Source organism: Cyclopterus lumpus, chromosome 24 (assembly GCF_009769545.1).
Source record: "Cyclopterus lumpus isolate fCycLum1 chromosome 24, fCycLum1.pri, whole genome shotgun sequence".
In the NCBI taxonomy this organism is placed as follows: domain Eukaryota; kingdom Metazoa; phylum Chordata; class Actinopteri; order Perciformes; family Cyclopteridae; genus Cyclopterus; species Cyclopterus lumpus.
In genome coordinates, this window is record NC_046989.1 from 3883028 (window position 1) to 3909588 (window position 26561).

A 26561-nucleotide genomic window follows, 5' to 3' on the forward strand; every position below is an offset into this window, starting at 1 on the left:
ATTCGGTCTATCGACCAACCTCTACAACATTTATTAATTTCATATCATCAGCCCTCAATATTCCAAAAAAAAGAAATCATAAATAAATAACGGAAGTGTCGTAGAGCTGAACACGGCAAATATATGGTATACATTCATTTATATAAATTAGGTAATCTTATTGTATATTTATATATCCGAGATGACTGTACAGGTTACATGTGAAAATGAAAACGTAAAAGTTTACGTTAAAACAGTTTGAACTATTTATCAGTGTAATATACACTAATGGTCGAGTTTTTCCAGCGGAGTCGACTGGAACGCGCACGGGGGGGGGGGGGGGGGCACTTCCTTCAAGGTCAAAGGTCACGCATTGTTCAGGTCCTCCATTGTTCTGGAGCTGATGCTTTGCTTCCTGTGGGAGACGTCAACGAGTTACATTAGTTTATTGATTTACTGATTACGATGAAGAACATGCATACACTTAATTAAACTACCCAGCGGTGTAGGAATTAGTTCAAATCAACTCGACTAAATATCATATTTATGACATTTGCATATTAATGTTTCATTAAGAATTATCCCGTAATGAAGTACTAACATCTTGACATTTTGTATAATATTATATTTCACTCCGAATACTTCTGTACTTGATTTAAAAGTCTCATTTTGAATATAAGACTTCTACTACTATAATGAAATATGATTCATTGCTTCTTTCCCTTAACCAAACGATCTGATTACTTCCTCCAGCGCCGATCAATATTAATTAAATGCTTATTGTCGGCGTAATGGTACAGGGAAGTAATAGCAACATTTCTCATAACTTAATAAAGTCCTTAATGCAAACGTTAATTAAGTATAACTATTAATGTCATATATTAAAAGGGTTAATTAATAGGGAAAGCACTTTCATAAAATTTGAAGGACTCCTCCTACAATTCCCAGAATGCAATGCAACGGCATCTTTCATCGGACCCTTACTTGCCCACTTTTTCTTTTTTTCGAGCACACAGTTTTGAAATGCAGACTTCCTGTTGTACATTTTACGTCTCAAACCCAAGACACACTTTTCCTTCTGATGACGTGAGGCTGCAAAGGAACTGTGTATGTTTGTTTGTTTGTTTGTTTGTTTGTTTGTTTGTAACCAGGCGTACCGCAGCTCGTCCAGGCAGAGTCGGTTCCTGAGCCGCACGTCTTCGCTGATGGGATAGAGCAGCAGGATCATCAACCCCGTCACGATGAAGGCCACGGGGGCAGCGCCGATCAGCAGCTTCAGGGTGTACACTACGGGAGCCGGCTGCTTGCAGGCGCCGGTGTCATACCCTGCAAATCTACACACACACACACACACACACACACACACACACACAGGCAGACATCCAATTTAAAGACAGGTTACAGGAAATCGACATCCCGGCCCCTGACGCTGCAATATACTGCAAAGGAGCCCACTTGCATCACCTTTCACATAATGAATCGTACACAGGGGTCCGGGGTGTGTGTGTGTGTGTGTGTGTGTGTGTGTGTGATTAGGGAGGCGGGACTTACTCCAGGCACAGGGTGGACACTCCCAGGGAGATGCCCGAAGCGAACTTGGTGAAGAACACGTAGAAGGAGTAGAAGATGGCCTCGTGGCCTTTGCAGTAGGGGTTGGCCAGCCGGAAGTCGTCCACCACGTCCGGCAGCATCGACCTTGAGTTGCACACGCACACACACACACACACACACACACACACACACACACAGGCAGAGTTGAACACACACTAATCTGTGGTTTTCTGGAGACATGACGCTTGCCTCAGACCTTGACAAACAAACTGGTAGCAGATCCTCTTAGAGCCCTTTTGATAACCCGGTGGGCTAAAAATGACCGAGCTAATAACGCGATTCGACGGTGAACCCCCCCCCCCCACCCCCACCCCCCGACGGGAGGCCCCTGTAATTTGGGGTTCGAGGGAGGGGACGAGAGAAGAAGACCGCTCCACCTTACCGGCCCTATATTAGCTCTGTGGCGGTCCGGAGGATTTATAGTCGACGGCAACCTCTAATTCATAGAGATGACATCACCTTTGTGACCGTGACCCGAGGGGAATGGACAGGGACGCCCCCCAACCCCCCCCGGGGGGGCACCAGGTCACCGCTAACAGCAGGGTTCACGGTTTGATTAATGGCTCTCCTGCATCAAATCTAAACCGACACGAGCAGCGCAAGCGGACTTACATAAACCATGTCAGAGGGCTTAGTGGACTATTGAATATTTCAAGGATATAAATCCATATTCTGCTGATAGAAGAGTAAGCCGGAGCATATTTAAACCCTCATCGGGGGCACGTAAAGCCTGCAGATGGAGCCGCATGGACAGTCACAAATAGCTCCGACTGTCGAATAACAACAACAAAGAGTCTGCAGATATATTATTATAATATATATATATATATATTTAGACCATCTTTACTATTTTCAAATACGTGTTTAATTCTATTTGTGCTGTAAAAAAAGGGAAAGGTTTTTTATATCTGCATCTGGATAAATATCAGGACATAAAATCAGAAGTAATGTATAAACCCCTCTTGGTTCTTGCATGTGTTGGTTTTCTCCTATTTTGACACATTTTATAACATAAGGGGGGGGAGGGGGGGGAGTCTCACCACGGCAACAGGAGCGAGGCGGCCACGCTGAGCCCCGAGGAGACGGCCACGACGTAGGCCACCACCACGTTGGGGATGAAGACCAGCATCAAGGTGAAGGGCATGATCCACTAGAGAGAGGAGAGGAATGAAAACAGGTGAGGACACGCCGCGCTCCCATCTTCGTCCACAAGATGGCGCATGGTGTAATAGTCCAGTATCCTCACTGTGATGCCGCAAAAAGCCGCCGTCTTCTTCCCGAAGCGCTGCAGGAACCACTGCCACACCGGGATGCTTATCACGGCAGAAACCTGCGGGGTCAAAGGTAAAGGTCGAATGAGGTCACATGGGGAAGAGAAAAGAGTTATATTGAAAAGAAAGTGAAAAGAAAAAAAGTTATATTTATATTTTACAGTCAAGTTACATGGAATATCTTTTTGGGTGCTTTGTGAGGTGCATAAAAAAACAAACAACAACTAAATAAATAAATAAAAAGCCGCGCTCACCAGGATGGTCAGCACGATGTTCTGGAAGTGGTCCCTCAGGTCGGCGGCGTACGTGCAGAAGAGGACGAAGTTGCTCTGGACCAGCTGCAGAAATCAGAGAGAGAGAGATGAAACGCTCAAGATATTCACTCGTCGGCGTTTCTCTTTCTTTGCCGGTGATTCATCGGCACCCCGGGGGGTGGGGGGGGGGGGGGGGGGGTGACAACTGACACCGCACCCTGAGGCTGAGGGATACACGAACGAAAAATAGATCCGATGCAAAAAGTTGGAGCCGTCTGCAAGAATTCAGACCACGTCGACATCGAGCGCCGGGTTCTTCCTGTCTGGAAGCAAGGGACTCGCCATTTGAGAAGCGTTTCCATGACAACACGTGCGTCTCTTTTTGGGTTACCTGAATGGCGACGGTGATGAAGAGGAACGCGGCGGTCAGAGTGAGGTACGGCCCGTGCCTCATCACCAGGATGAAGCCCTGGTGGAACGGGATCTGCTTCTCGGTCCTCGGGGCGTAGGGATCTGAAACGGGTGAGACGGCGTGGAGTTATAGGGCGTATAGGGTGTATATAGGAGGAGGAGGAAGAAGAAGAAGAGGAAGCAGACATTAGAGTCGTCACATGTTGTGATGACATTGCGTAACATCCGTGATGTCATCGTGTCCCCTCTCTTTGACCCAAAGGACCCAGAAGCCTCACCGTCCCTCTCTTTGACCCCCAGGAACATCACCACGGTGCAGACGAGGAACACGCCTCCGATCACACCGGCAGCGATCATGTACACCTCCTTCTGCAGGAGAGAACACACACATGTATGAGAACACACATGTAGAGAACACACACATGTAGAGAACACACACATGTATGAGAACACACACATGTAGAGAACACACACATGTATGAGAACACACACATGTATGAGAACACACATGTAGAGAACACACACATGTAGAGAACACACACATGTATGAGAACACACACATGTATGAGAACACACATGTAGAGAACACACATGTATGAGAACACACACATGTAGAGAACACACACATGTATGAGAACACACACATGTAGAGAACACACACATGTAGAGAACACACATGTATGAGAACACACATGTAGAGAACACACATGTAGAGAACACACACATGTATGAGAACACACATGTAGAGAACACACACATGTAGAGAACACACACATGTATGAGAACACAGACATGTAGAGAACACACACATGTATGAGAACACACACATGTAGAGAACACACACATGTATGAGAACACACACATGTAGAGAACACACACATGTAGAGAACACACATGTATGAGAACACACATGTAGAGAACACACATGTAGAGAACACACACCTGTAGAGAACACACACATGTATGAGAACACAGACATGTAGAGAACACACACATGTAGAGAACACACACATGTATGAGAACACAGACATGTAGAGAACACACACATGTAGAGAACACACACATGTATGAGAACACAGACATGTAGAGAACACACACATGTAGAGAACACACATGTATGAGAACACACACATGTAGAGAACACACACATGTATGAGAACACAGACATGTAGAGAACACACACATGTAGAGAACACACACATGTATGAGAACACAGACATGTAGAGAACACACACATGTAGAGAACACACACATGTAGAGAACACACACATGTATCTCTCCTCACACAGCCGGTCTATTCTGAGCCTCTTCTCCATCTTTAATTCATAATGTCCTCGAAAGGCCTTCAAATAAAAAGGGAGCGCTTCATTTCCCCATGCTCGTTACACGTCAGCTCGATTTAGGGCCCTTGTTTGTTTTCCCCGGCTGTCGGTTTAAATAGCAAAACACCGCCGGCCGGCATTTCACTCTACAAATACCAACATAAACATTAGGGGGAAAAAAACCTCAAGTATCCTAAAATACAGGAACCGCTCGGGCCTGAACACAACCTTCTTGTTTGTTTGCTATTTTCTCGAATCGAAAAACACGCACACGCCCTGTTTTAGGCAGACCCCCAGTTTGCCCAGACGGTGCGACCACGGAGCAATTAACCCCCCCTCCCCCCCCTTCATAAGGTTCAAACAAAATCCAACCACTTGAAGGCCAAATAGACAGTTTGGAAACGTGTTCCTTTCCCCTCATATTGCTCGACGTTTCGCATCTGGAGTGCCTCGTTCCAACCGTTGCGGGGGCGGGATATAAATAGGGCCCTAATGACTGACAGGCCGTGGAGACCCCTCAGTGTGAGAGAGAGGGGGCCCCGTCAGGCTCCCCCCAGGCCATTTTTTGGGATGTCACAACCCAATTATTTTCGAAACAATCCTCCTTTTCATTCAGGGCTGCAGAACCCCCATAACCCCACCCCCCATCCCCCTAACACCCCATTCCCCCCCCCCCCCCATCCCTCCTGGATATTTGCCGATGAGCGTGTCTGAAGTCGGAGGCCGACTTCGAGCTCACCTGGTGTGACACTTACCGAGTGCGACAGGTAGTCCTGGGAGCGCACCAGCCTCCTGACGATCTCCGCCCCGCTGCCGTTGTTGCCGAGGTAACCGGCGGACGCGTTGTGAGGCGGGCAGTGCTTCAGAGTGTGAGCGCTGGCCACGATCTGGCCCTGGATGGCGGCGCCCACGAGCGTCCCCAGCACCTCCATGGTCATCCCTGTGCAACAACAACAACAACAACAACAACAAGAGAAAGATGGATCAGTATCGCTGCCCTTCACATGGACTCACAGGTTCTCTGGATCTGGACCGGCACAAAGAGAAGAAGAAGAAGAAGAAGAAGAAGAAGAAGAAGAAGAAGCTCACGGTAAGCGGTGGCCGAGTCTCGCTCCTTCTGGTCCGTGCTCAGGAACATGGTGAGAGCAGAGTAAGGCACGTGGAAGCACTGCGAGGGAGAAGAAAGACACAGTTAGATACACAACAACTACCAATAGCTTCTTTCATTCATGGTCCCCACATGATGAATCCTATGGGCGCCGCCGTGGGGTTGGTTTTGGAGTCAAATAACTCGTAATAGTTTGGATGGATTGCCATGAAACTTGCGTTCAAATTGCACCGATATTCCACGTATTCATTCACGTGGACAGAGGGAAGGAAATATCTTGATTATAAGATGATTTACTTCAAAACGAGGTGAGCCTATAAGGGGGAAAGTATTTTTAGGCCTCATGGGAAACTGTAACTTGTTCCATCCATCCATCCATCCATTATCACCCGCTTATCCGGGGTCGGGTCGCGGTGGCAGCAGGTTCAGCAGGCCGACCCAGGCTTCCCTCTCACCCGCAGCACTTTCCAGCTCATTCTGGGGGATCCCGAGGCGTTCCAAGGCCAGCCGGGAGATATAATCCCTCCAGCGTGTCCTCGGTCTTCCCCGGGGCCTCCTACCAGTTGGACGTGCCCGGAGGCATCCTAACTAGATGCCCGAACCACCTCAGCTGACTCCTTTCGACACGAAGGAGCAGCGACTCGACTCCAAGCTCCCCCCTGATGTCCGAGCTCCTTACCCTATCTCTAAGGCTGAGCCCGGCCACCCTACGGAGGAAGCTCATTTCGGCCGCTTGTATCCGAGATCTCGTTCTTTCGGTCACGACCCAGAGTTCGTGACCATAGGTGAGGGTTGGAACGTAGACTGACCAGTAAATGGAGAGCTTTGCCTTCCGGCTCAGCTCCCTCTTCACTAAGACGGACCGGTACAGCGCCTGTTTTACTGCTGCAGCCGCACCGATCCGCCTATCGATCTCCCGCTCCACCTTACCCTCACTCGTGAACAAGACCCCGAGATACTTGAACTCCTTCGCTTGGGGTAGGCAGTTTGCCCCCACCTGGAGGGAGCAATCCGCCGGTTTCCGGCAGAGCACCATGGCCTCAGATTTGGAGGTGCTAACTCTCATCCCTGCCGCTTCGCACTCGGCTGCAAAACGCCCCAGTGAATGCTGGAGGTCACGGTCCGAGGAGGCAAACAGGACCACATCATCCGCAAACAGCAGAGAGGCGATCCCGAGACTCCCGAACCGGATCCTCTCCGCCCCCTGGCTGCGCCTAGATATCCTGTCCATGAAGGTCACGAACAGGACCGGTGATAAAGGGCAGCCCTGGCGGAGGCCAACACCCACCGGGAACGTGTCTGACTTACTACCGAGGAGACGAACACAGCTCCTACTGCAGGCATACAGAGACCGGATGGCCCGTGCCAACGGGTCCGGCACCCCATACTCCCGCAGCACCCCCCACAAAAACCCCCGAGGGACCCGGTCGAAAGCCTTCTCCAGGTCTACAAAGCACATGTAAACTGGTTGGGCAAACTCCCAGGACCCCTCCAGTAATCTTGCGAGGGTAAAGAGCTGGTCCACTGTTCCACGACCGGGACGGAATCCGCACTGTTCGTCCTGAATCTGAGGTTCGACAAGCGGTCGGAGCCTCCTCTCCAGCACCCTGGCATAAGCTTTTCCCGGGAGGCTGAGCAGTGTGATACCACGATAGTTCGAGCACACTCTCCGGTCCCCCTTCTTGAAGATGGGAACCACCACCCCGGTCTGCCAGTCCATGGGCACTGTTCCCGACCCCCATGCGACACTGAAAAGGCGTGTCAACCAAGACAGCCCAACAATGTCCAGCGCTTTCAGCATCTCAGGGCGGATCTCATCCACCCCTGGCGCCTTGCCACCAAGGAGCTTTTTGACTACCTTAGCGACCTCTGCCAGGGATATGGGTGAATCCACCCCAAAGTCTTCCGGCGCTGCCCCCTCTCCGGGGGACATGTTGGCCGGGTTTAGGAGTTCCTCAAAGTGCTCTTTCCACCGCCCGACGATGTCCCCAGTCCGGGTCAGCAGTTCCCCCCCCCTGCTGAGAACAGCCTGGGGTAGACCCTGCTTTCCCTTCCTGAGCCGTCGGATGGTTTGCCAGAACTTCCTTGAGGCCAACCGAAAGTCCTTCTCCATGGCCTCCCCGAACTCCTCCCATGCCCGAGTTTTAGCCTCCGCGACCATCGTCGCTGCAGCCCTTTTGGCCCGCCGGTACCCGTCAGCTGCTTCAGGAGACCCCTGGGCCAGCCAGGCCCGAAAGGCCTCCTTCTTCAGTTTGACGGCTACCCTCACCCCCGGTGTCCACCACCGGGTTCTAGGGTTGCCGCCACGACAGGCACCGATGACCTTCCGGCCACAGCCCCGAGCAGCCGCGTCCACAATAGAGGCTTTGAACAAGGTCCACTCGGATTCCATGTCCCCAGCCTCCCTCGGGATTTGTGAGAAGTTCTTCCGGAGGTGGGAGTTGAAGACCTCCCGGACAGGATCCTCTGCCAGACGTTCCCAGTTCACCCTCACTACACGTTTGGGCTTGCCAGGTCTCTCTAGCCGAGTCCCCCGCCATCTGATCCAACTCACCACCAGGTGGTGATCAGTTGACAGCTCTGCTCCTCTCTTCACCCGAGTGTCCAAGACATACGGCCGCAGATCAGATGATACGATTACAAAGTCGATCATTGATCTCCGGCCTAAGGTGTTCTGGTACCAGGTACACTTATGAGCCACCTTATGTTCGAACATGGTGTTCGTTATGGACAAACTGTGGCTAGCACAGAAGTCCAACAACAAAACACCATTCGGGTTCAGATCGGGCAAGCCGTTCCTCCCAATCACGCCCCGCCAGGTTTCTCTGTCATTGCCCACGTGAGCGTTGAAGTCTCCCAGGAGAACTATGGAGTCGGCAGGCGGCGCCCTTTCCAGGACCCCTCCCACCGACTCCAAGAAGGCCGGATACTCCGAAATGCTGTTCGGTGCATAAGCACAAACAACAGTCAGAGCCTTACTCCCCGCAACCCGTAGGCGCAGGGAGGCGACCCTCTCGTTCCCCGGGGAAAACTCCAACACAGCGGCGCTCAGCCGGGGGCTCGTGAGTATCCCCACTCCCGCCCGGCGCCTCTCACCCTGGGCAACTCCAGAAAAGGACAAAGTCCAACCCTTCTCCAGGAGCTTGGTTCCAGAGCCCATGCTGTGCGTGGAGGTGAGCCCAACTATATCTAGCTGGTACCGCTCCACCTCCTGCACCAGCTCCGGCTCTTTCCCCGCTAGTGAGGTGACGTTCCACGTCCCTAGAGCTAGTCTATGCTGCCGGCGATCGGCCCGCCCAGGTCTCCCGCCTGGCCCGCCGCCCGGTCTACATAGCACCCGACCCCGATAATTCTCCCTGCGGGTGGTGGGTCCACAGGGTGACAGCTGCTCCATGTTGTTCTTTCGGGCTGAGCCCGACCGGGCCCCATGGGCGAAAGCCCGGCCACCAGACGCTCGCCGACGAGCTCCCCTCCTGGGTCTGGCTCCGGGAGGGTGCCCCGGTTTCCCTTGTCCGGGCAAGGTGGCTACAATCCGTGGGCTGCTATTCATCAGGGTTTATTGAACCGCTCTTAGTCTGGGCTCTCCCCCGAGACCTGTTTGCCTTGGGAGACCCTACCAGGGGCTGACGCCCCGGACAACATAGCTCCCAGGATCACTGAGCCACTCAAACTCCTCCACCACGTTAAGGTGGCGATTCATAGGAGGAGCTGTAACTTGTTAACCTTGTTAAATACCTCAAAAAACTGATTCCCATAAGACGCTAAACATCGGCGTCGTGAGCGTGTTCAGTAGCTCCTCTTCCCCACTCCTTCTACCGTCTAACATGTTGTACTCGCAATCAAACTGGGAACACCCAAGATATGTTTAGATGTCTTTAAATCTTAAATCTGAGAAAACGCACCCCAAAAAAAAATATAGCGACTCCTGCAGTTTCCATGTCGGCCGACCTCAGCGCTCTGTTTTTTTGTTCCTCTTTTCCTCACCAGCTCTCCCGGAGAACAGGCGATTCAAAACCGAGTCCCGCTTCACCCGTGTATTAATTTACACGAGGAGACCGCGACCGAAAAATAAACACGCGGCTAGCCCGGAAAAAAAAAACTACATTTACAGACGTGAAGCTGCTGCAGATGGAAGTGAGAAGCAATGAATCGGATAAGAGCCCCGTTTGTAGCTCGATTGCATCAAAAGGTTGATGCATGTCGTCCTATAACCTCTGTTTAAAGACCGCCGCCGGCCCTCTGAATGATGGCTCACACACACACACACACACACACACACACGTCCAGAGACAATGAAGGCGCGCTAAAAGTGGTAACCAGCATTTAGAGAGGTTGCTGGCAGGGGCCGCCCCGTATACTTATGAAGGAGTTGGAATGACGTGCGGTCGGCATGGTAGAAGGGTTACCCCGGGAGACGAGATGATGAGCGGTCCGGGGCCACAATAACAAAAAAAAAGGGCGACCTAAATAACTACACTTCCTCTGATCTGGGCCCCCCCCCCCCCCCTCCCCAAAAGAGCACTCGTCGCACACACTCACGGTGATGAGGGTTTGGTAGAGGCAGTAGAAGCCGAGGTACCAGAGGAACCTGCCGCTGATGAAGGGGGGAACGAACCAGAGGTAGAAGTAGGAGACCACCAGGAACGGAGAGCAACCCACCATCCTGCAAAACACACACACACACACACACACAGACGCATGTCAGGGGGGGGTTACATCTCAACATTTTACGGGGGGGGGGGGGGTTTCACGCAAAAACAAATCTCCATTTAGCCGCCGTCCCCATCGTCCGTGGTGGAATGGGTGTTTTTTTTTCAATGGGCGGCGCGGCGTTCAAATCGGGTCGTATTTTTCTTGCGGGATTACGGCAACATTATGCCGACAGCTAAATGATTATGCTGTAAGCATGACAGGAATCTGACCCTTCACACACACACACACACACACACACACACAGACACACACACACATGAATATGCGTGAAGCAGTTCTGCTGCGTTGTGCTTTTTATTCTGCGTGCAGAAATCTGAGTGATGGGGTACGCTGGGTGTGTATAAATCATAGGTAAACAACACGGCGTGTGTGTGTGTGTGTGTGTGTGTGTGCGTTTAGACGTGACGCCAAAAACAACGGGCGGGTTATGGAGCATCGACAGAAATGTGTCGTGTCGTCATGCCAACTGCAACATATCATTTTATTTTTGTTTGCTTTAAAGAGCAAAATTGAGTTTTATTTGTCATGCGGTGCGACTGACACAGCAAAAAAAAAAAAAACTATGGAGGGGGATGTGTGTGTGTGTGTGTGTGTGTGTGGGGGGGGGGGGGGTTCTGACCTCTGACCCGGTCAGGAGTTGTTGAACAGAGAAAGTGGGAGAAAGAGGCCGAGCTGGTGGTCCTTTCCAGCATCGTCCAGCTCACTCTCCTCCTGATTGTTTGGCTCGGACAAAGGAGGCCGAACGCTGGCGCTGCAGTATTGACCGCTCGGTCACGGGGGGCAGTGAAAGGGTGTGTGTGTGTGTGTGTGTGTGTGGGGGGGGGGGGGGGGGGGGGTCGATGAACAGGGCGGTCAGAACGTTCCTGCAAGATGACTGTGTGTGTTTTGGGTGTTGGGGGGGGGGATGCACAGCGGCACACTTGCATGTTTGCTCACACGTTCTGATGGCTTCACACTCGTCTTAATTAAGCCGGGGCTCCTCCCCCTCTCTGACTTTAATTAGATGCGGTGGAACAGAGGGGGCTTCATTTTACATCGTTGTATTTTTACTTCGGTAAAGGAGCCTCGTCTTTTAATCTTCAATTATAAGATTGTGCATCATACCACAGTCACACGATAATAAACAGGGCAACACCCAAGAGGGCGTTTGTTCTGTGGCTAAATGATGGATATCACTTTATGTCTGGCTGTGGATGGGACAGCCATAATAGTGTGTGTGTGTGTGTGTGTGAGTGTGTGTGTGTGTGTGTGTGTGTGTGCGTGTGTGTGTCGGAGGTTGGGACCACTTCCTGCCGGTTGGGGACTTTCCAAACAGGCTCAAAACTAAAGACTTGTGTGAGTGTCTTGCAATCTCATCACAACTAAAATACCCTTATACATCCTACTCATGGGCACACACACACACACACACACACACACGCACGCACGCACACACACCTGCAGTTTCCTGTGAGTAATCAAGGCTGATTTAACCGCCATCAGCATCAGTGAACCTGGCCCCCCATCCAGCACTGTCAGCTCGTTTATGTACATAATAATCTATACGGTTTATAATGCAGTAGGCATTAGATACCGAATGTGCAATTACAGTAAGTGTCACGCTACACACACACACACACACACACACACACACACACACATGTGCGTAGCCGCTTACAGGATCAAAAGATGGTGATTTTGTGGTTAACAGATTTGTATAATCCGCGGCGACCACAAAGAATCATTTCACCACGAGGCCGCGAGAGACTTAACGTCGGAGACAGCTGCTCGATGCCCAAATGTGAAATGAGGTGTCACCTCGATGTCACGGGGTGGGGGGGGGAGGAAGGGAGAGGACGCCGCTCACGAAGGAAGAATGCAGACGAACTTCCTTGTCTATTGTTGTCTGGCCCTCAAAACGGCAGGAAGAAATACTAATAAATAAACCCGCCGACGCCCTTTGATTAAACTACGATTAAAGACACAAAGGAGATTTTATTCAGCCCCGATCCTCAGGTGAGACGCTCGGGCCTCTCGGAGAATAATTTAATACACCAAAACAAAATGAATAGACATCCGAAACCGGAGCACATTGTTGTTGTTTTTTTTCTTCTAATTTTTGTTTGGACTTTTCACCCAAAAAAAAAAGATCATAATTCTGTCTGAGAGAGTGGAGAGAAAACCCAAACAAGGCGTTAACCAAGTGTATCTTTAAAGGTCTGAATTATAGTTCCCGTGGTAGCCGAATAACAATAACATCCTTCTGTGGCGATATCTTGACAGCAGTAATAGTAGTGTGTGTGTGTGTGTGTGTGTGTGTGTGTGTGTGTGTGTGTGTGGGGAGAGCTCACCAGGGCATGAGTCGACCGATCTTGGTCCACCTGCTCTTTGTGATGAAGAACCCGACCACGGGGTCGGTCACGGCCCCCCAGGCTTTACCGATGAACAGCACCATGGAGGCCTGGAAGGCGTTGATCTGAGGAGCACAAAGGGGGGAACATGAAGAAGAAGCACACATACACACACACACACACACACACACACACACATTCTTTCCTCGTGGTCAAACACATTTACCTGAGCCACGTCCAGCAGGTAGATCTGGAAGAAGAAGGCCGTGGCGCTGCCGGCCACCTCCTTGGGGGCGCCGCCGATGGCGAAACACAGCTTGCTGCATAGCGTCAACTTCTGGCCCAGCTCGGTCTGCGGAGACGGGGGGGGGGGGGGGGGGGGGGGGACGACACAAGACACCTTTAATTTAAGGTAACGAGCGAGTTTAACTCCTCTCCAGGTGCAAGCGATCCGTTGAAGGCTCTCTCGCTCCCCGTTGGAGACGGGTCAATTCAGTAAATTCAGATATTGGGTAAGCATGTCCCGCCAGGAGCATCATGTGCATCCGATACTTTTTCATGTTTCATCGTTTTAACTCTACGGGGATTGGGAAGTGAGGGTCGCTCTGTGAGCCAATCAGCACAGGCGATTCAGCCACGACGTGATATAAACTGCGAAGTTTCTGCACACGCGATCCTACGTCAACTTTGGACCGCTTCCCAGACACGCCGGGGTGAAGCAAGGTGTGTCGCTCTCAAAACAGATTAAACCCACAAGACTTGTGGCCCATTCATAATGTCGTCTTTTCTAATTCTATTTCAGGTGCTCCTAAAATAACATTCCTCCTCGTCTTCGTGTCGCAACAGTTCGGAACGCGTACGGTAGTTCGATAACGTGCGATACGCCGGCACGCCGCGTTTGCAACGATACACTCCCTAAAAACACACACGCACACACACACACGCACGCGCACACACACACGCAAATAGACTACAACTGCAACCTTAAATCATCCACCTTCTTGTATCTCTGTCTCCCTAAATGACTCTAACAGGCAAGGGAGATGCTCATGTATAAAATATGTGTGTGTGTTAAATAGATAGAGGATCAGGAGGAGCCCCCCCCCCCACACACACACACACCCACCCACACACCCACCACCACCTTGCTGGCTGTTGGCATTGTGGTCTCCGTCTGCTCAGACACTGAGGCCCATGCAGGAGCCGGGACAAACCCACCATCCACGGCTCCGTTTGCCCTCGCCGTGCACTGCCAAAACCATCAGACTGTGTGTGTGTGTGTGTGTGTGTGTGTGTGTGTGTGTGTGTGTGCGTGTGTGTGCAAGAAGAGGGGGAAAAGCTTTTCATCTTCACACATGAATAAGACGAGTCACCGCAGTCTGGGGAGCCCAGTGTATTTACGACTGTCTCCGGGGGGGGGGGGGGGGGGGGGGGGCTGTGCACAACCTTTGCCTGTTCCCCCGATTCTGTATAACCTTTGGTGTCAGACACACACACACGCACGCACACACACACACACACACACATCAGTGTCACTCCACATCCAGTGGCCCAGGCTTGCCCCCCCACCCCCACCCCACCCCCCATCCAAGAGCTTCATGAAAGAAGGGGGGAAGAAAATCACCAAAGTAACCGCGGCCGCGACCGGCACACTGTCATTATCCAAAACCCACGGTTTCTTTTTTCCCCTTCCTCCTCCTCCTTTTTTTTCCTCTCCGTCGCCACCATCAAAACACACGAAGGCGGTTTTCGAGAGCGACGATTACCGCGAGGTATGTGTGCAATTATCCAATCATAAGACACGAGCGGGTCGGAGGTAAGTAAAGGCCGCGCGGCGGTTCTTTCCCCGACTTCAAAACTCTCTCTTCTTCCACTCTCACTGCAATTAGCCCTAATTGGAGAGAGAAAAAATTAAAGTCTTTTGGCGTCTGGAGAACGCTGCTTATCTGATGATGTGCAAAAATATACGCCATCTCTCTCTCTCTCGCTCTAAAATCAACACAAACTCTCAATCTGTCATTACTGCATTCTTATCATCAAACGGGATAAACAGGATATCCTTTCTGCTGTTGTCCGCATGCACAAACAGCACCGCACACACACACACACACACACACACACACACACACACATAAAGGGAGCATCTGCAAAGTTAAGACTGTCAACGAGCGAGGGACAAGGACGGATAAGACTAATCTCCAAAGTTAATGAATCCTTTAACCGCTGGAGAGGAAACCATTTAAAGTGTCTGAACTGCAAGCGATTTAAAAATCAGCAAAGAAAAAGAAAAAGGGGGCAGGAAGCCGAGCCACGTTCTCCGAATAAAATGTGTAAGCTAAGATGGAAAGAAATGTGTTTAAAAAACACCAAAAAACAGTTTAAATGCTCGTGAACCATTCTGGCCAATCGGGGGTCAAGGGGTCACACCGAGCAGGTCGTCTTTACTTTGTGCCGTCGAACGCAAATTCAAAAAAAAGGGTACGTCCAAAACGCTGCATTTATTTACCTCGTCAAATTTAAAAGAAAGAGGAATATCGGATGTTGCGGCACGCATGAAGTTTGAAGAGAGCGACTCGCTCTGTACATTCGAGACGTGCTTATAAGCCCCCCTTTTTGATTTCAATGGGACACAACGATGACCAAGCACTGGTCCTTGGAACCAGCGCGTGGCCCAAAAGCGGGTCCAACACGAGCGGCTGCAACTTTAAAGGTCTTTTTTTGGGGGAAAAACGTATTTTTAAAACCTCAAGACGTCCAGATGTCTATAACTCCACTCGAGTCGAAACCAAAACACGAGCGGATTAGACGGAGGCCTCGGCGGAGAAGAGACAGTTGCAGAACGGGTTACAGGTCGAGTGAAACGAGGAAACGAGTGACTAATTTGCATTGCGACACATGATATCATCATCGTATATACACGGTATCGACCTGAACCGCGTGAAGGCTCGGGCTCTCCGGCTTCCATTCCAACACAAATCACCTCTGATATGACACATTTATGACGTGAGGCGACCCATAAGTCATTGCTTTTCCACACGTCTCCCTTCCTGTCACGACTCTCTCTCCTCACGTATAGTCCACCGATCAGACAAAAAAAGGAAGAAGGTCTTCATCCCATCAGTCGGAAGAACAAATCGACTGGATCACAGTTCAGGGGGGGAAATAACGCAGCTGATTAATAAGCAAAAGGATGAGAAAGAAGAGAGAGAGATCTGTTCTGCTTTTAACTGTGCTGCTTTTTAAATTGTGTCAGATTTTTAAATATGTTGTACGGCGACCTTGAGTGCCTTGAAAGGCGCCTTATAAAACAAATGTATTATTATTATTATTAGATCTCTTTTGTTTTTCCCTCCCTCTCCATCCAATCACAAGTCACTCAACTAAGCTGCAAAACACACCAGATGAGATTGGAAAACACTGGTCAATAAACAAGCTGCCAAGGCACACGTGACAACAACAACAACAACAGAAGAAGAAGAAGTAGGAGTCCTACCTGCTGAGGGGTCTTGGGGAACAGCGGGTCGGTGGGCTTGATGAGCTGCCCCGCGGAGGAGCCCTGCGCTCCGGCCATGGCTGAGAGGCTGTGCGTCAGGCGGCAGCCGTACTTCTGCGCCGGTGTGCGCGAGGGAGTCGTGAAGTGCGCGTGGCTGTGACTCCTGGTGTGAGCGAGAGCGCGCGGAGCCTGCCACTGGGCGCCGGGCGTCTGGGGCTGGAACTGGATGTGGCTCTGGCTGCGGGTGTGCGCGCGGTGCGCGCGAGCCGCGGCTCCGGAGGCCGCGGGCTCCTCGCGCTCCTCCTCCGTGACAACTCGGCCCCTTTCGGCCGCCATTCACATGCCGGTGTGTGGCTCTGGAATGAGGCCGGGGAGGGACGGGGAAGGGCAGAGTCAGACGGGCGGTGCGCACACACACACACACACACGTGCAAACACACACACACACGCACACACACACACGCACACGCACGCACACACAATGACAAGCATGTATAGCTGCAACATACAAGGACAACAACGCAGCGACGCAAAACACACAAAGACTTTTTGTATGCAGGCACACACAAAAAAACCCATAAATGGGACGATGCACAACAGCAGAGTAGAATAGATGCACGAGAATGTAACAAGACACCACGCAAGCACACGCGCACGCGCACGCACAGGCGCTCAAACTAAACAACCTTTTTAATATCACGCTGCAAGTGAAATGTCATTCAGGTGCCCGTCAACTGCTGCCTTTTGGCATGCGGCGATGTCCCGTGCACGAGTGCGCGAGTCCAGCCCTACTATTACTGTGTAAGCACACATCCATAAACAACCACTGATATGCACCTTGCTTCTTCTCCTTCTTCTTCTTTTCTTTTTTCTTCTTTTTAAAAAAAAATAAATGAGAAAAACAGATTTGCGGTCCTACCTCTTGATGATGGGGAAAGCTCCCGCTGGCTGTCAGCGGCTGTGGTCAGTTAGTTTTGCGGCGATCTGCGAGCCAGTCAGCCGGTCTCGGTCTCGGTCTCGGTCTCGGTCCTCGGTCGGTCGGGGCCGGATGAGAAGGAGACTGCGGAGGATGGAGACCGTCTGCGCGTCTCTCAGTCCTGCAGTGACGGAGCGGCGCCGTGCAGCGGCCGTCACGGTGCACGCGGCAGTCAGCGGATCGCATGTATGTAGGCTATGCATGTGGCGCGCGCGCGCGCGCACGTGCATCTGTGATGAGATTATGACAGGCGTGTGTTCGACACAAGCAGTGTGTGTGTGTCTGTGTGATGATAAAACATACGTAAAGGGGACCATGCAACAGAAAGCCCCTGTCGTTCCTAACTTCACATTCTATGGTGTGTTTTTTTGCTATGTTTTAAATATATATATATATATATATATTGTATATTATATATATTATGAGTATATAATGCTATATATATATATATATATATATTATATATTATTTTTTCTATTAGCACGTGATAAACAATCATGCATTATTATAATATTCTACACTTGACAGAGAATAAAATAGACATCATCATCGGTTCTTCGGGAAAAGTGTTATATTGTTATTATTGTCACATTAGGTGTCGAAAACATCCACGCTTGGTTATGCGTTTACACACGCTCGTACTCATCTGTTAGAGAGGATCATTTATACACCCACGCAGTTAACACCAGGAATCCAGTTTGGTTTCATTTCCCCTCGCAAATACTTTACCTGCAGGGAGCACCGGAAAGGTGTGTGTGTGAAAACCACTCGACTGGGACGCACTCAAGTATGACTACATAGTTCTCAGACTGCATCATCCTCATCATCATTATGATGTAGGTGTCGATTCCACTGCAAAAATAGTTTATAATAAGAAAGCAGGTTTGTAGTTTATTCCTTTTACTGCTTCTCAAAAGTGAAGCCGATGCGGAAGTGCCTTAAACTTGCATTCTTTTGAATAACCAGCAGGGGGCGACTCCTCTGGTTGTATAGAAGTGTATGCTGCATGTGTTAAAAGCTGCATTCTCTCCACTGGCCACCAGGGGGCGACTCCTCTGGTTGTATAGAAGTCTATGCTGCATGTGTTAAAAGCTGCATTCTCTCCACTGGCCACCAGGGGGCGACTCCTCTGGTTGTATAGAAGTCTATGCTGCATGTGTTAAAAGCTGCATTCTCTCCACTGGCCACCAGGGGGCGACTCCTCTGGTTGTATAGAAGTCTATGCTTCATGTGTTAAAGCTGCATTCTCTCTACGGACCACCAGGGGGCGACTCCTCTGGTTGTATAGAAGTCTATGCTTCATGTGTTAAAGCTGTATTCTCTCTACTGACCACCAGGGGGTGACTCCTCTGGTTGTATAGAAGTCTATGCTTCATGTGTTAAAGCTGCATTCTCTCTACTGACCACCAGGGGGCGACTCCTCTGGTTGTATAGAAGTCTATGCTTCATGTGTTAAAGCTGCATTCTCTCTCCTGACCACCAGGGGGAGACTCCTCTGGTTGTATAGAAGTCTATGCTTCATGTGTTAAAGCTGCATTCTCTCTCCTGACCACCAGGGGGCGACTCCTCTGGTTGTATAGAAGTCTATATAAATGACTCTACTTCTCTTGATTTATTCCCTCAGTAAACATTGTAAACATTAGTTTATGGTCTCAATCTCTAGTTTCAAGTCTTCTTCAATACAGCGTGATGTTCATTTAGTAAATTATGGTCATTTAGAGTCAAACAGACCATAAAGCAGGGTGTGCTTTAAGGCGGGGCTACAAGGTGATTGACAGGTTGCTGCCACAGCGTTGTCAGTCTGGGAGTTTTGTGTTTTCTGTGTTTTTGTCTCGATGGTGACTCCCAAAACCAAGATGGCGGTGGCCTAAAGGCCTCCCATTGGTGTGTGGACGTCGCGGTGATTGCGTATCTTCTTAACCACCGTGTATGGTCTGAAAAGAGTGGTTTATTGAGTAAAGTGATGCAGCAGAACTAACATTTCATGCCAGAGAGGAGTGGACGGTAAGTTCAGAGGGAACAGAACCTCTCGGGAGTTATTGTGATTGACTTTGTGTTAGCGTTGTCCTTCTGTCGGGCGTGTACGGTGGTTTACAGGGCCTCCAAAACCACATCATTCATCATTTCAATGTCCACTTCTCTCAAAAGTCGTTCGCAGGCTTAAAAAAAAAAAAGTTAAACTTTCCAGATCGCTGTGACATCATCGATGTTATTTTATTCAAACCGGCTTTGCATTTCCTTCCTTTTTGACTCCCAGGTTGAGTTGTCGTCCTCATCACCGGTAAACTGAACTTTTGAATGCTATCTTTTTATCAACCTTTCAGGTATGATATATCGAGTGCCCCCCCCCCCCCCCCCCGCCACACACAAAGCAGCTCCTTTTTGATGCGAGACGCTTCCTCCCCTCAGCGAGCCTCTCCTCCGAGCATGACAAGAAACATGCCGCGGAGACCTCGACCGGTGAACCCAGACCTCTCTGTGAATCCCGAGCCTTCAAGAACCCCACTCAACCGAAACCACATTATCGACAGCGAAGAAGGCCCCCCCCTCCCCCCCCGCTGCAGGAAGAGTCCGCCATGTGAGCCGCATTAGAGCGGGTGTGTTTCCGATAATGCGTGAAGAGGAATGTGCGAAAGGGAAGAAGAAAAGAAAAAAAAAAGGGTTGGCTGCGGCACGAGAGTGAAGGGGACGTGGGAGCTAAAGGGAGAGTAATTCCCTGCATGCTTCGCCTTATTAAATATGTAGCAGAAAGGAAACGTGCTACTCTTTTTACTCGTTAGCCGACCTAGAGATGCCCTCAGCCTGCACCTTCAGGTCAACATCTCAAAACGTGACCTCTTAGAAGGGTCATTCTTCAGAGGGGGGATTACACCATTCAAAGACATCTTGACCTTGAGCGTCCCCGCGGCTGTCATCTCCTCATCATGCAGCCGTGGGTCCAATACAAACGCTCTTCTGTTCTGCACCCCCCCACACACACCCCCCCCTCCCCTCGCCGTTGCTTTAAATATTGAAGATGGATAATAGCGTTTCGTATTTCTTCTCGAAGCCCGGACAGGAAGCGTGGAGACGGGGAAGCAAGCGTGAGCTCAGTGTGAAAAGCCAAGAAACACAAGACGCCTCATTTCGGGCGGAGAATTCAACTTAAGTCGACCCCCCCCCCCCCCCCCCCATCTGAGAGAGATTTTATTTTTTTAACCCAATGCCCACTTTCATACCATCAGATACACGCTTCCCATTCTATGTGAAGGCTCCTGCAACTCCTCTTGAATCTGTTAAATCTGCAGCGACAGCACAGATGTTTTATAACACGGAATCAGGTGCCTCAAATATCAAATACTTCCCGTCAACACATATTTCATTCACACCCGGGCAGCAAATAATAATGCGAATGTTTAATGCTCAAAGGGCTTCTTTCTTTTTTTTAAAGAAGTAAAAAAACTCGCAGCGGTTTGAGGACTTTTATTGTTCCTCGATATGCCGTTAAAAGGACGCAGTCCAATAAAACAATACTTTGTGCATTCTGAAGTAATTCCCCCAAAAATGTAAAAACTAAACATATAGAACTGAACAGTCAGGCCAACACAAAATAACAGTAACACATTGTCATATTTTGGCTTTTAAAAAATGGCATTAATGTGCAAAATCAATACATGTGTTCATTTATAATATAAACTATACATAAATATATATATGAAATATCAGCTCCTTGTATTTCGCAGTTTGGGAAGACTTTAGAGAGAGTTGGTGGGTGGTGCTGGTGAAGGTAACGGTATTGGTGCATGTGTGTGTGAGGCAAGGAGGGAAGGAGTGAAGGAGGGAAGGAGTGAAGGAGGGAAGGAGGGAAGGAGGGAAGGAGGGAAGGTAACATGTGGTTTGGGAGATCTGTTGTCAGGTAGACGCTGTCCCCCAGAGGAAGAACACCAAGAAGGCACCGACAACAAATAAGCTGACAACATCTCCGTCGGGCTGCAGATAATATGATAATCCCACACATGTATATGTATAATTCAGCACAGACTTTAGAATAAAGCAAGATTATAAATGTATAAATCATAGGGGGGCCTTGAGACCGCAATCAGGGTCGAGGGGTGTGTTGCGGGGGCCTTTTTTCATATAGTCAGCAGTGACCAAACGGGGCCTGTGTGTCCAGGGGTCTCTGGACGATGACGGCGTTGGCCAAGTCGGCCTCCTGGAGACTCAAGTCTTTGTCGTCGAGCTCCCGGAACGGGACGGACGTGGTCAGGACGAAGGGCGGGCAGCTCCTCTGGCAGCGCGCCACGAAGTCCTGGACGTCGGCGATGCTGGAGAAGAACCGGAGAGAGAGAGAGAGAGAGAGGGGGGGATAAAAAAGAAAAACGAGGTAAAGAAATATAATATAAAGAGGCAGAACAGTTCCTCAGTAGCTAAGCCTCCCCTCCCCCCCCCGCCCCACGTGATGTCTCTGCGCTCGTGGGAAAAAAAAGGCATTCATTATTAATCGCGGCCTCGCCATATGCACGCGGTCTTATGGCGGCCTCTACGCTCGCCGAAAGGTTGGAGGGGGTTCGGCCCTCCCTATCCTTCAAGCTAACCCGGTTATATAAATGCTGCATCCCGGTTACGCAATCCCTCTCTGGGGATTTTATAGATCCACTCTGTTGCTACATCTCAGATTATGTTTTCATGCGGCCCCGTGCACTGTGTGGCAGGGGGATATATATATATATATATATATATATATATATATATATATATATATATATACAGATAACATGCCTTCAACTCCAGCACACAAGAACAAAGCATTACGTAATCCCCAAACAAACCCCCTTCGCCAAGCTTCCCGATCTTGTACAAACAACAATCTTATGTCATCCCCCTGAATTACTTTTTCTGCGATGCATGAGATTATGGGATTTACAGACAGCGTGCCAGGGGTGCAAAGTGTCGAGGTAGCGCCCGCGCAAGAATACTAAGTCGGTCTTTAATATGTAGATATTATTTGAAGGGTGTCGAGCTCAGATGTGGAGAGGTGTGTTTTTTTTTTTTTTTTGCGATACGCACCGGTTCGATAGGTTGAACCTCTGCACCAATCTCCTGCCGTCGGCCAACCAGATCTGCAGGGAGGTAACGGGAAGGGCGTGGTCTAGCGTTACCATGGGGATCGGAGGAGATTCTCCGTCCTCGTGCACAGATGGTGACCTGGCCACCACTCTGGGCGCGACGCTGGGAGCGGACAGGAGCAGACAACACATCGAGGGTCAGGGAGACGTGCACGCAAACAGCACACACGTTATGTATTTGAAAAAATATATATATAATATATATATATATATATATATATATATATATTGGGGCTCTCTGGACAATTGAGTATCCATACAGTGATGTTATGAACATGAGGCTCTGAGTTCATCAGGCCTGTTGGCTTGTGGGTGTTTTGATACCTGGATTTAGAAGGACACCTAGTGGTACAAAGTAGTATAGCATCTAAGCATATAAACAACAAAGTGCATTACTGAATGTTTAGAACATATATATATATATATATACATAAATATTCTTTTAAAAAAAAGGTAAAATAGTGTTGCAACAGTATATATACTACTCTAAAATGTATTTGCTTTGTGATGTCATCACAACGGAGAGCGCCTACCTGCCGAGTCGGTACCCTCGGCCGCTGAAGGGGTGAAAGGCCCTTTTCCTGGGAACGTAGTTTTCCTCCGTCAGGTCCTCCACGCTGATCTCCAGCTCCTCCTCCTCCGCCCTGCTCTCCCACTCTTTCGGAAGCTCCCTGGAGGGGAAAGATAAAAGACCGGGGCTAATGAGCGCTAATGAGCGCTAATGAGCGCTAATGAGCGTTCTATCTATCTTACATGGCGCCTGGTCGTGGTCAGTGGGGAGGAAACATCTTTACAGCTTTGGAGACTCACGGTGTTGCATGTACAGGGCAGACCTTTTTACACACGCTTTAAAGGGTTTGTTTGCATTTCTGCTTTAGAAGGTGCAGTGTGCAGGGTTTGGCGCCACCTAGTGGTGAAGTCGAAGGCCAGATTTTGGTTTGTTCGTTCTGGGCTCCTGTAGAAAACGTGGCGGACTCCATGAAGAGAACCGGCTTAGTATTTAGATATATAAACGGCTCGGTTTAAGGCCACGGAAAAAAAACTTTGATTCTTAATTCTTAATTTCAGGCGATTATTTTAAAATAATATTATTTTCCCTTTCTGCCAAAACACATCCCCCCTTAATGTTACCCACTGCATGCTCCTTTGAGTGAAATCACAGGCCAAACCTAACCTGGAGAAATATTTATATTAGACAAACAACGTAATACCAGTTTAGAGTTAAGAAAAATAAGAGAAAAAGTGAAATATGAGCAATTACTTAACTGTACTTATTTGGTATTTATGTAATGTAGTTCTCCGTAATTCAGTTTTAAACTGTGGTATACTCAATAATAAAGGTTGTTGTATATTTTGTGTACAAGTGTCATTAAGTCACTGATGCAGGTAAAATAGATAATAGATCAAATAGAGTAATAATATAAACACTGCTTTGTTATTCGCTTTTGATTTGGAGGGAGAATAACATGTGTCGCAATACCCGACCGTCACGGTGGAGCGCTGTCCTCCATCTTGGATCGCTTGACACAACGTGAGAGGGACAAATGAGGTCCTTTTTGGGCCCTGGGAACACCTTCAGAAACTCACCCCCTCTTGATGGAGTCCAGGAAGTCTTGATTCTCCGGTACGGAGTAGCTGCGAAACTCCTGATCGTTCACCGTGAAGCCGTCCTTCCACAGCCTCACCACCATCTCCACCTGGAACGGGAGGCCAAAAAAATGAAACCCCCCTCGACTCTAATAACAAGAATTTCGAGCCCGGCTTCATGCAATGTTTTAAAGTTTCCGTTCAGCAAATGGATTCAAATGAGCAGATATCTAACAAGTCGGCGTGAATTTATCGCTGACCTTCGATGACCCCGAGGCATCGTAGCAGATCTTCTCCACCTCGTCGAGGAGGTCCTCCACGGAGAAGCTGCGCCTCATTGGTGCCCCTTCTTTATTTTCTGCGCTGGCGGGCCCACAAAGAAACAGAGACAAGTGTGTAATTCCCTCGTTATAGAAGCTCTAGAGAGCTGGAGCCGTGCGCTATTGAGTTCTCGCATGGTTTGTGCACCAGAAACCGCTCCTTGACCAATAAAATTGATTTTCTCATTCTTGATGCGTCACACACACGATACTGACCTACACAATCTAGTAATAGAGTTGCATGGATTTTTTTTTGGGGGGGGGGGGGGATTTTTTAAAATAATGTTATGGACATTTTTGTGACTTAAAATTAATTGAATCGTACATTTTAAACAACACAAAACACACAAGACAGGAAAATAAAATTAAAATAAATAGATGAATGGATGTATTGGCCAATAATGAGATGAATGAAAAGCTACATTGACAATAAACTAAGGTTATTAAAAAATAGCGACTCATTGCAACTCCTAAATTAAAACGGTGCATTTTAATATAAGCGAATTTATTAAGGAGAAGAAAGAAAGAAAACACATTTAACTGTTGTGACTCACCGGTTTTCATCCGTCTCCCCCCCCACGGTGTCAATCTCTTTCATGACGTTGCGTGTTTTCCATCTGAGGAAATGAGGAAAGCAAACGCGTCACAACGGGTCCTTGAACGCGGCTTTAAAAAAAAAAATGCATCTTTAATACGATTAAACATTTAATTAGCTCCACGGTTTGCATTGGTGACGCATTCACGCGTTATCTCTATCCATAAGGTTATCGATACACACGTTATTGATCATTAAGTTAAGTGGGCGTCACGCAGAAAGCCGTGGACGCGGTCGGGGCTCGTGACAGAGGACCCGAGGGGCCAACAACACGCACTATGAACACACGCGCACATGGAGGTTACGGTCGTTTACTGGTTTACCAGTCCGCGGTCTGTCGGTTGATCCCCGGGCGACACGTCTGCAGCGGCTCCTCTGCGGAGCGGTGCGCGTGACGTGAGGTGCCGTAAATCGACTCTCCTGTCGTCGTGAAACCGAACCGCGCTGCTGAGCTCAGCACGCGCGCCTGCGATTGATGCTGATGATGCTGATGATGCAGTATTAAAGGGAAACACCACTAATGATCTGTCTGTCTATCTGTGTGTCTGTCTGTCTATCTGTCTGTATATCTGTCTGTCTGTCTATCTGTCTGTCTGTCTGTCTGTCTGTCTATCTGTCTGTCTGTATATCTGTCGGTATATGTCTGTCTGTCTTACTATCTATCTGTGTGTCTGTCTGTCTGTCTGTCTATCTGTCTGTGTGTCTGTATATCTATCTGTCTGTCTGTCTATATGTCTGTCTGTCTGTCTATCTGTCTGTATATCTGTATGTCTGTCTGTCTATCTATCTGTGTGTCTGTATATCTATCTGTCTGTCTGTCTATATGTCTGTCTGTCTGTCTGTATATCTGTCTGTCTGTATATCTATATATATCTGTCTGTCTGTCTGTATATCTGTCTGTCTGTATATCTATATCTATCTGTCTGTCTATCTGTCTGTATATGTCTGTCTATCTATCTGTCTGTCTGTATATATGTCTATATGCCTGTCTGTCTGTCTGTCTGTCTGTCTGTCCGTCTATCTGTCAGTCTGTCTGTGTGTCTGTCTGTCTGTCTGTGTGTCTGTCTGTCTGTCTGTCTGTCTGTCTGTCTATCTATCTATCTATCTATCTATCTATCTATCTATCTATCTATCTATCTATCTATCTATCTATCTGTCAGTCTGTCTGTGTGTCTGTCTGTCTGTCTGTCTGTCTGTGTGTCTGTCTGTCTATATGTCTGTCTGTGTGTCTGTCTGTCTATATGTCTGTCTGTCTGTCTGTCTGTCTGTCTGTATATCTGTCTGTCTGTCTCTATATCTATCTGTCTGTCCGTCGGTCTGTCTGTCTATATGTCTGTCTGTCTGTCTATATGTCTGTCTGTCTGTCTGTCTGTGTGTCTGTCTGTCTATATGTCTGTCTGTGTGTCTGTCTGTCTGTGTGTCTGTCTGTCTATATGTCTGTCTGTGTGTCTGTCTGTCTATATGTCCGTCTGTCTGTCTGTCTGTA

At 49.0% G+C, this 26561-nt stretch overlaps 2 protein-coding genes across 6 annotated transcripts; both read right to left on the reverse strand.

Annotated features, from left to right (window-relative positions):
- Window positions 1-3: 3 nt before the first annotated feature.
- Window positions 4-16848, reverse strand: mfsd2b (major facilitator superfamily domain containing 2B). The gene is made up of 14 exons (XM_034528048.1): window positions 16493-16848; window positions 13226-13351; window positions 13000-13124; window positions 10496-10619; window positions 5938-6016; window positions 5604-5788; window positions 3805-3895; window positions 3507-3628; window positions 3116-3199; window positions 2837-2920; window positions 2631-2740; window positions 1531-1674; window positions 1137-1313; window positions 4-394 (listed from the first exon to the last, which is right to left on the reverse strand). Exons 1-14 carry the CDS (start codon window positions 16826-16828, stop codon window positions 346-348), a joined length of 1836 nt encoding a protein of 611 aa, XP_034383939.1. The 5' UTR covers window positions 16829-16848; the 3' UTR covers window positions 4-345.
- Window positions 16849-20915: 4067 nt separating this feature from the next.
- Window positions 20916-25542, reverse strand: ubxn2a (UBX domain protein 2A). Of its 5 annotated transcripts, none has more exons than XM_034527414.1 (7): window positions 25399-25542; window positions 25035-25097; window positions 24421-24523; window positions 24161-24270; window positions 23107-23244; window positions 22515-22676; window positions 20916-21772 (listed from the first exon to the last, which is right to left on the reverse strand). In XM_034527414.1, the coding sequence occupies exons 2-7, from the start codon at window positions 25076-25078 to the stop codon at window positions 21589-21591; spliced, it is 741 nt and encodes a 246-aa protein (XP_034383305.1). In that variant the 5' UTR covers window positions 25079-25097; window positions 25399-25542; the 3' UTR covers window positions 20916-21588. The 5 variants fall into 5 exon arrangements, with proteins under 5 accessions (XP_034383305.1, XP_034383306.1, XP_034383309.1 ...); XM_034527415.1 differs by having other exon boundaries at window positions 25370-25500; XM_034527418.1 differs by having other exon boundaries at window positions 24421-24518; window positions 25370-25487.
- Window positions 25543-26561: the final 1019 nt, after the last annotated feature.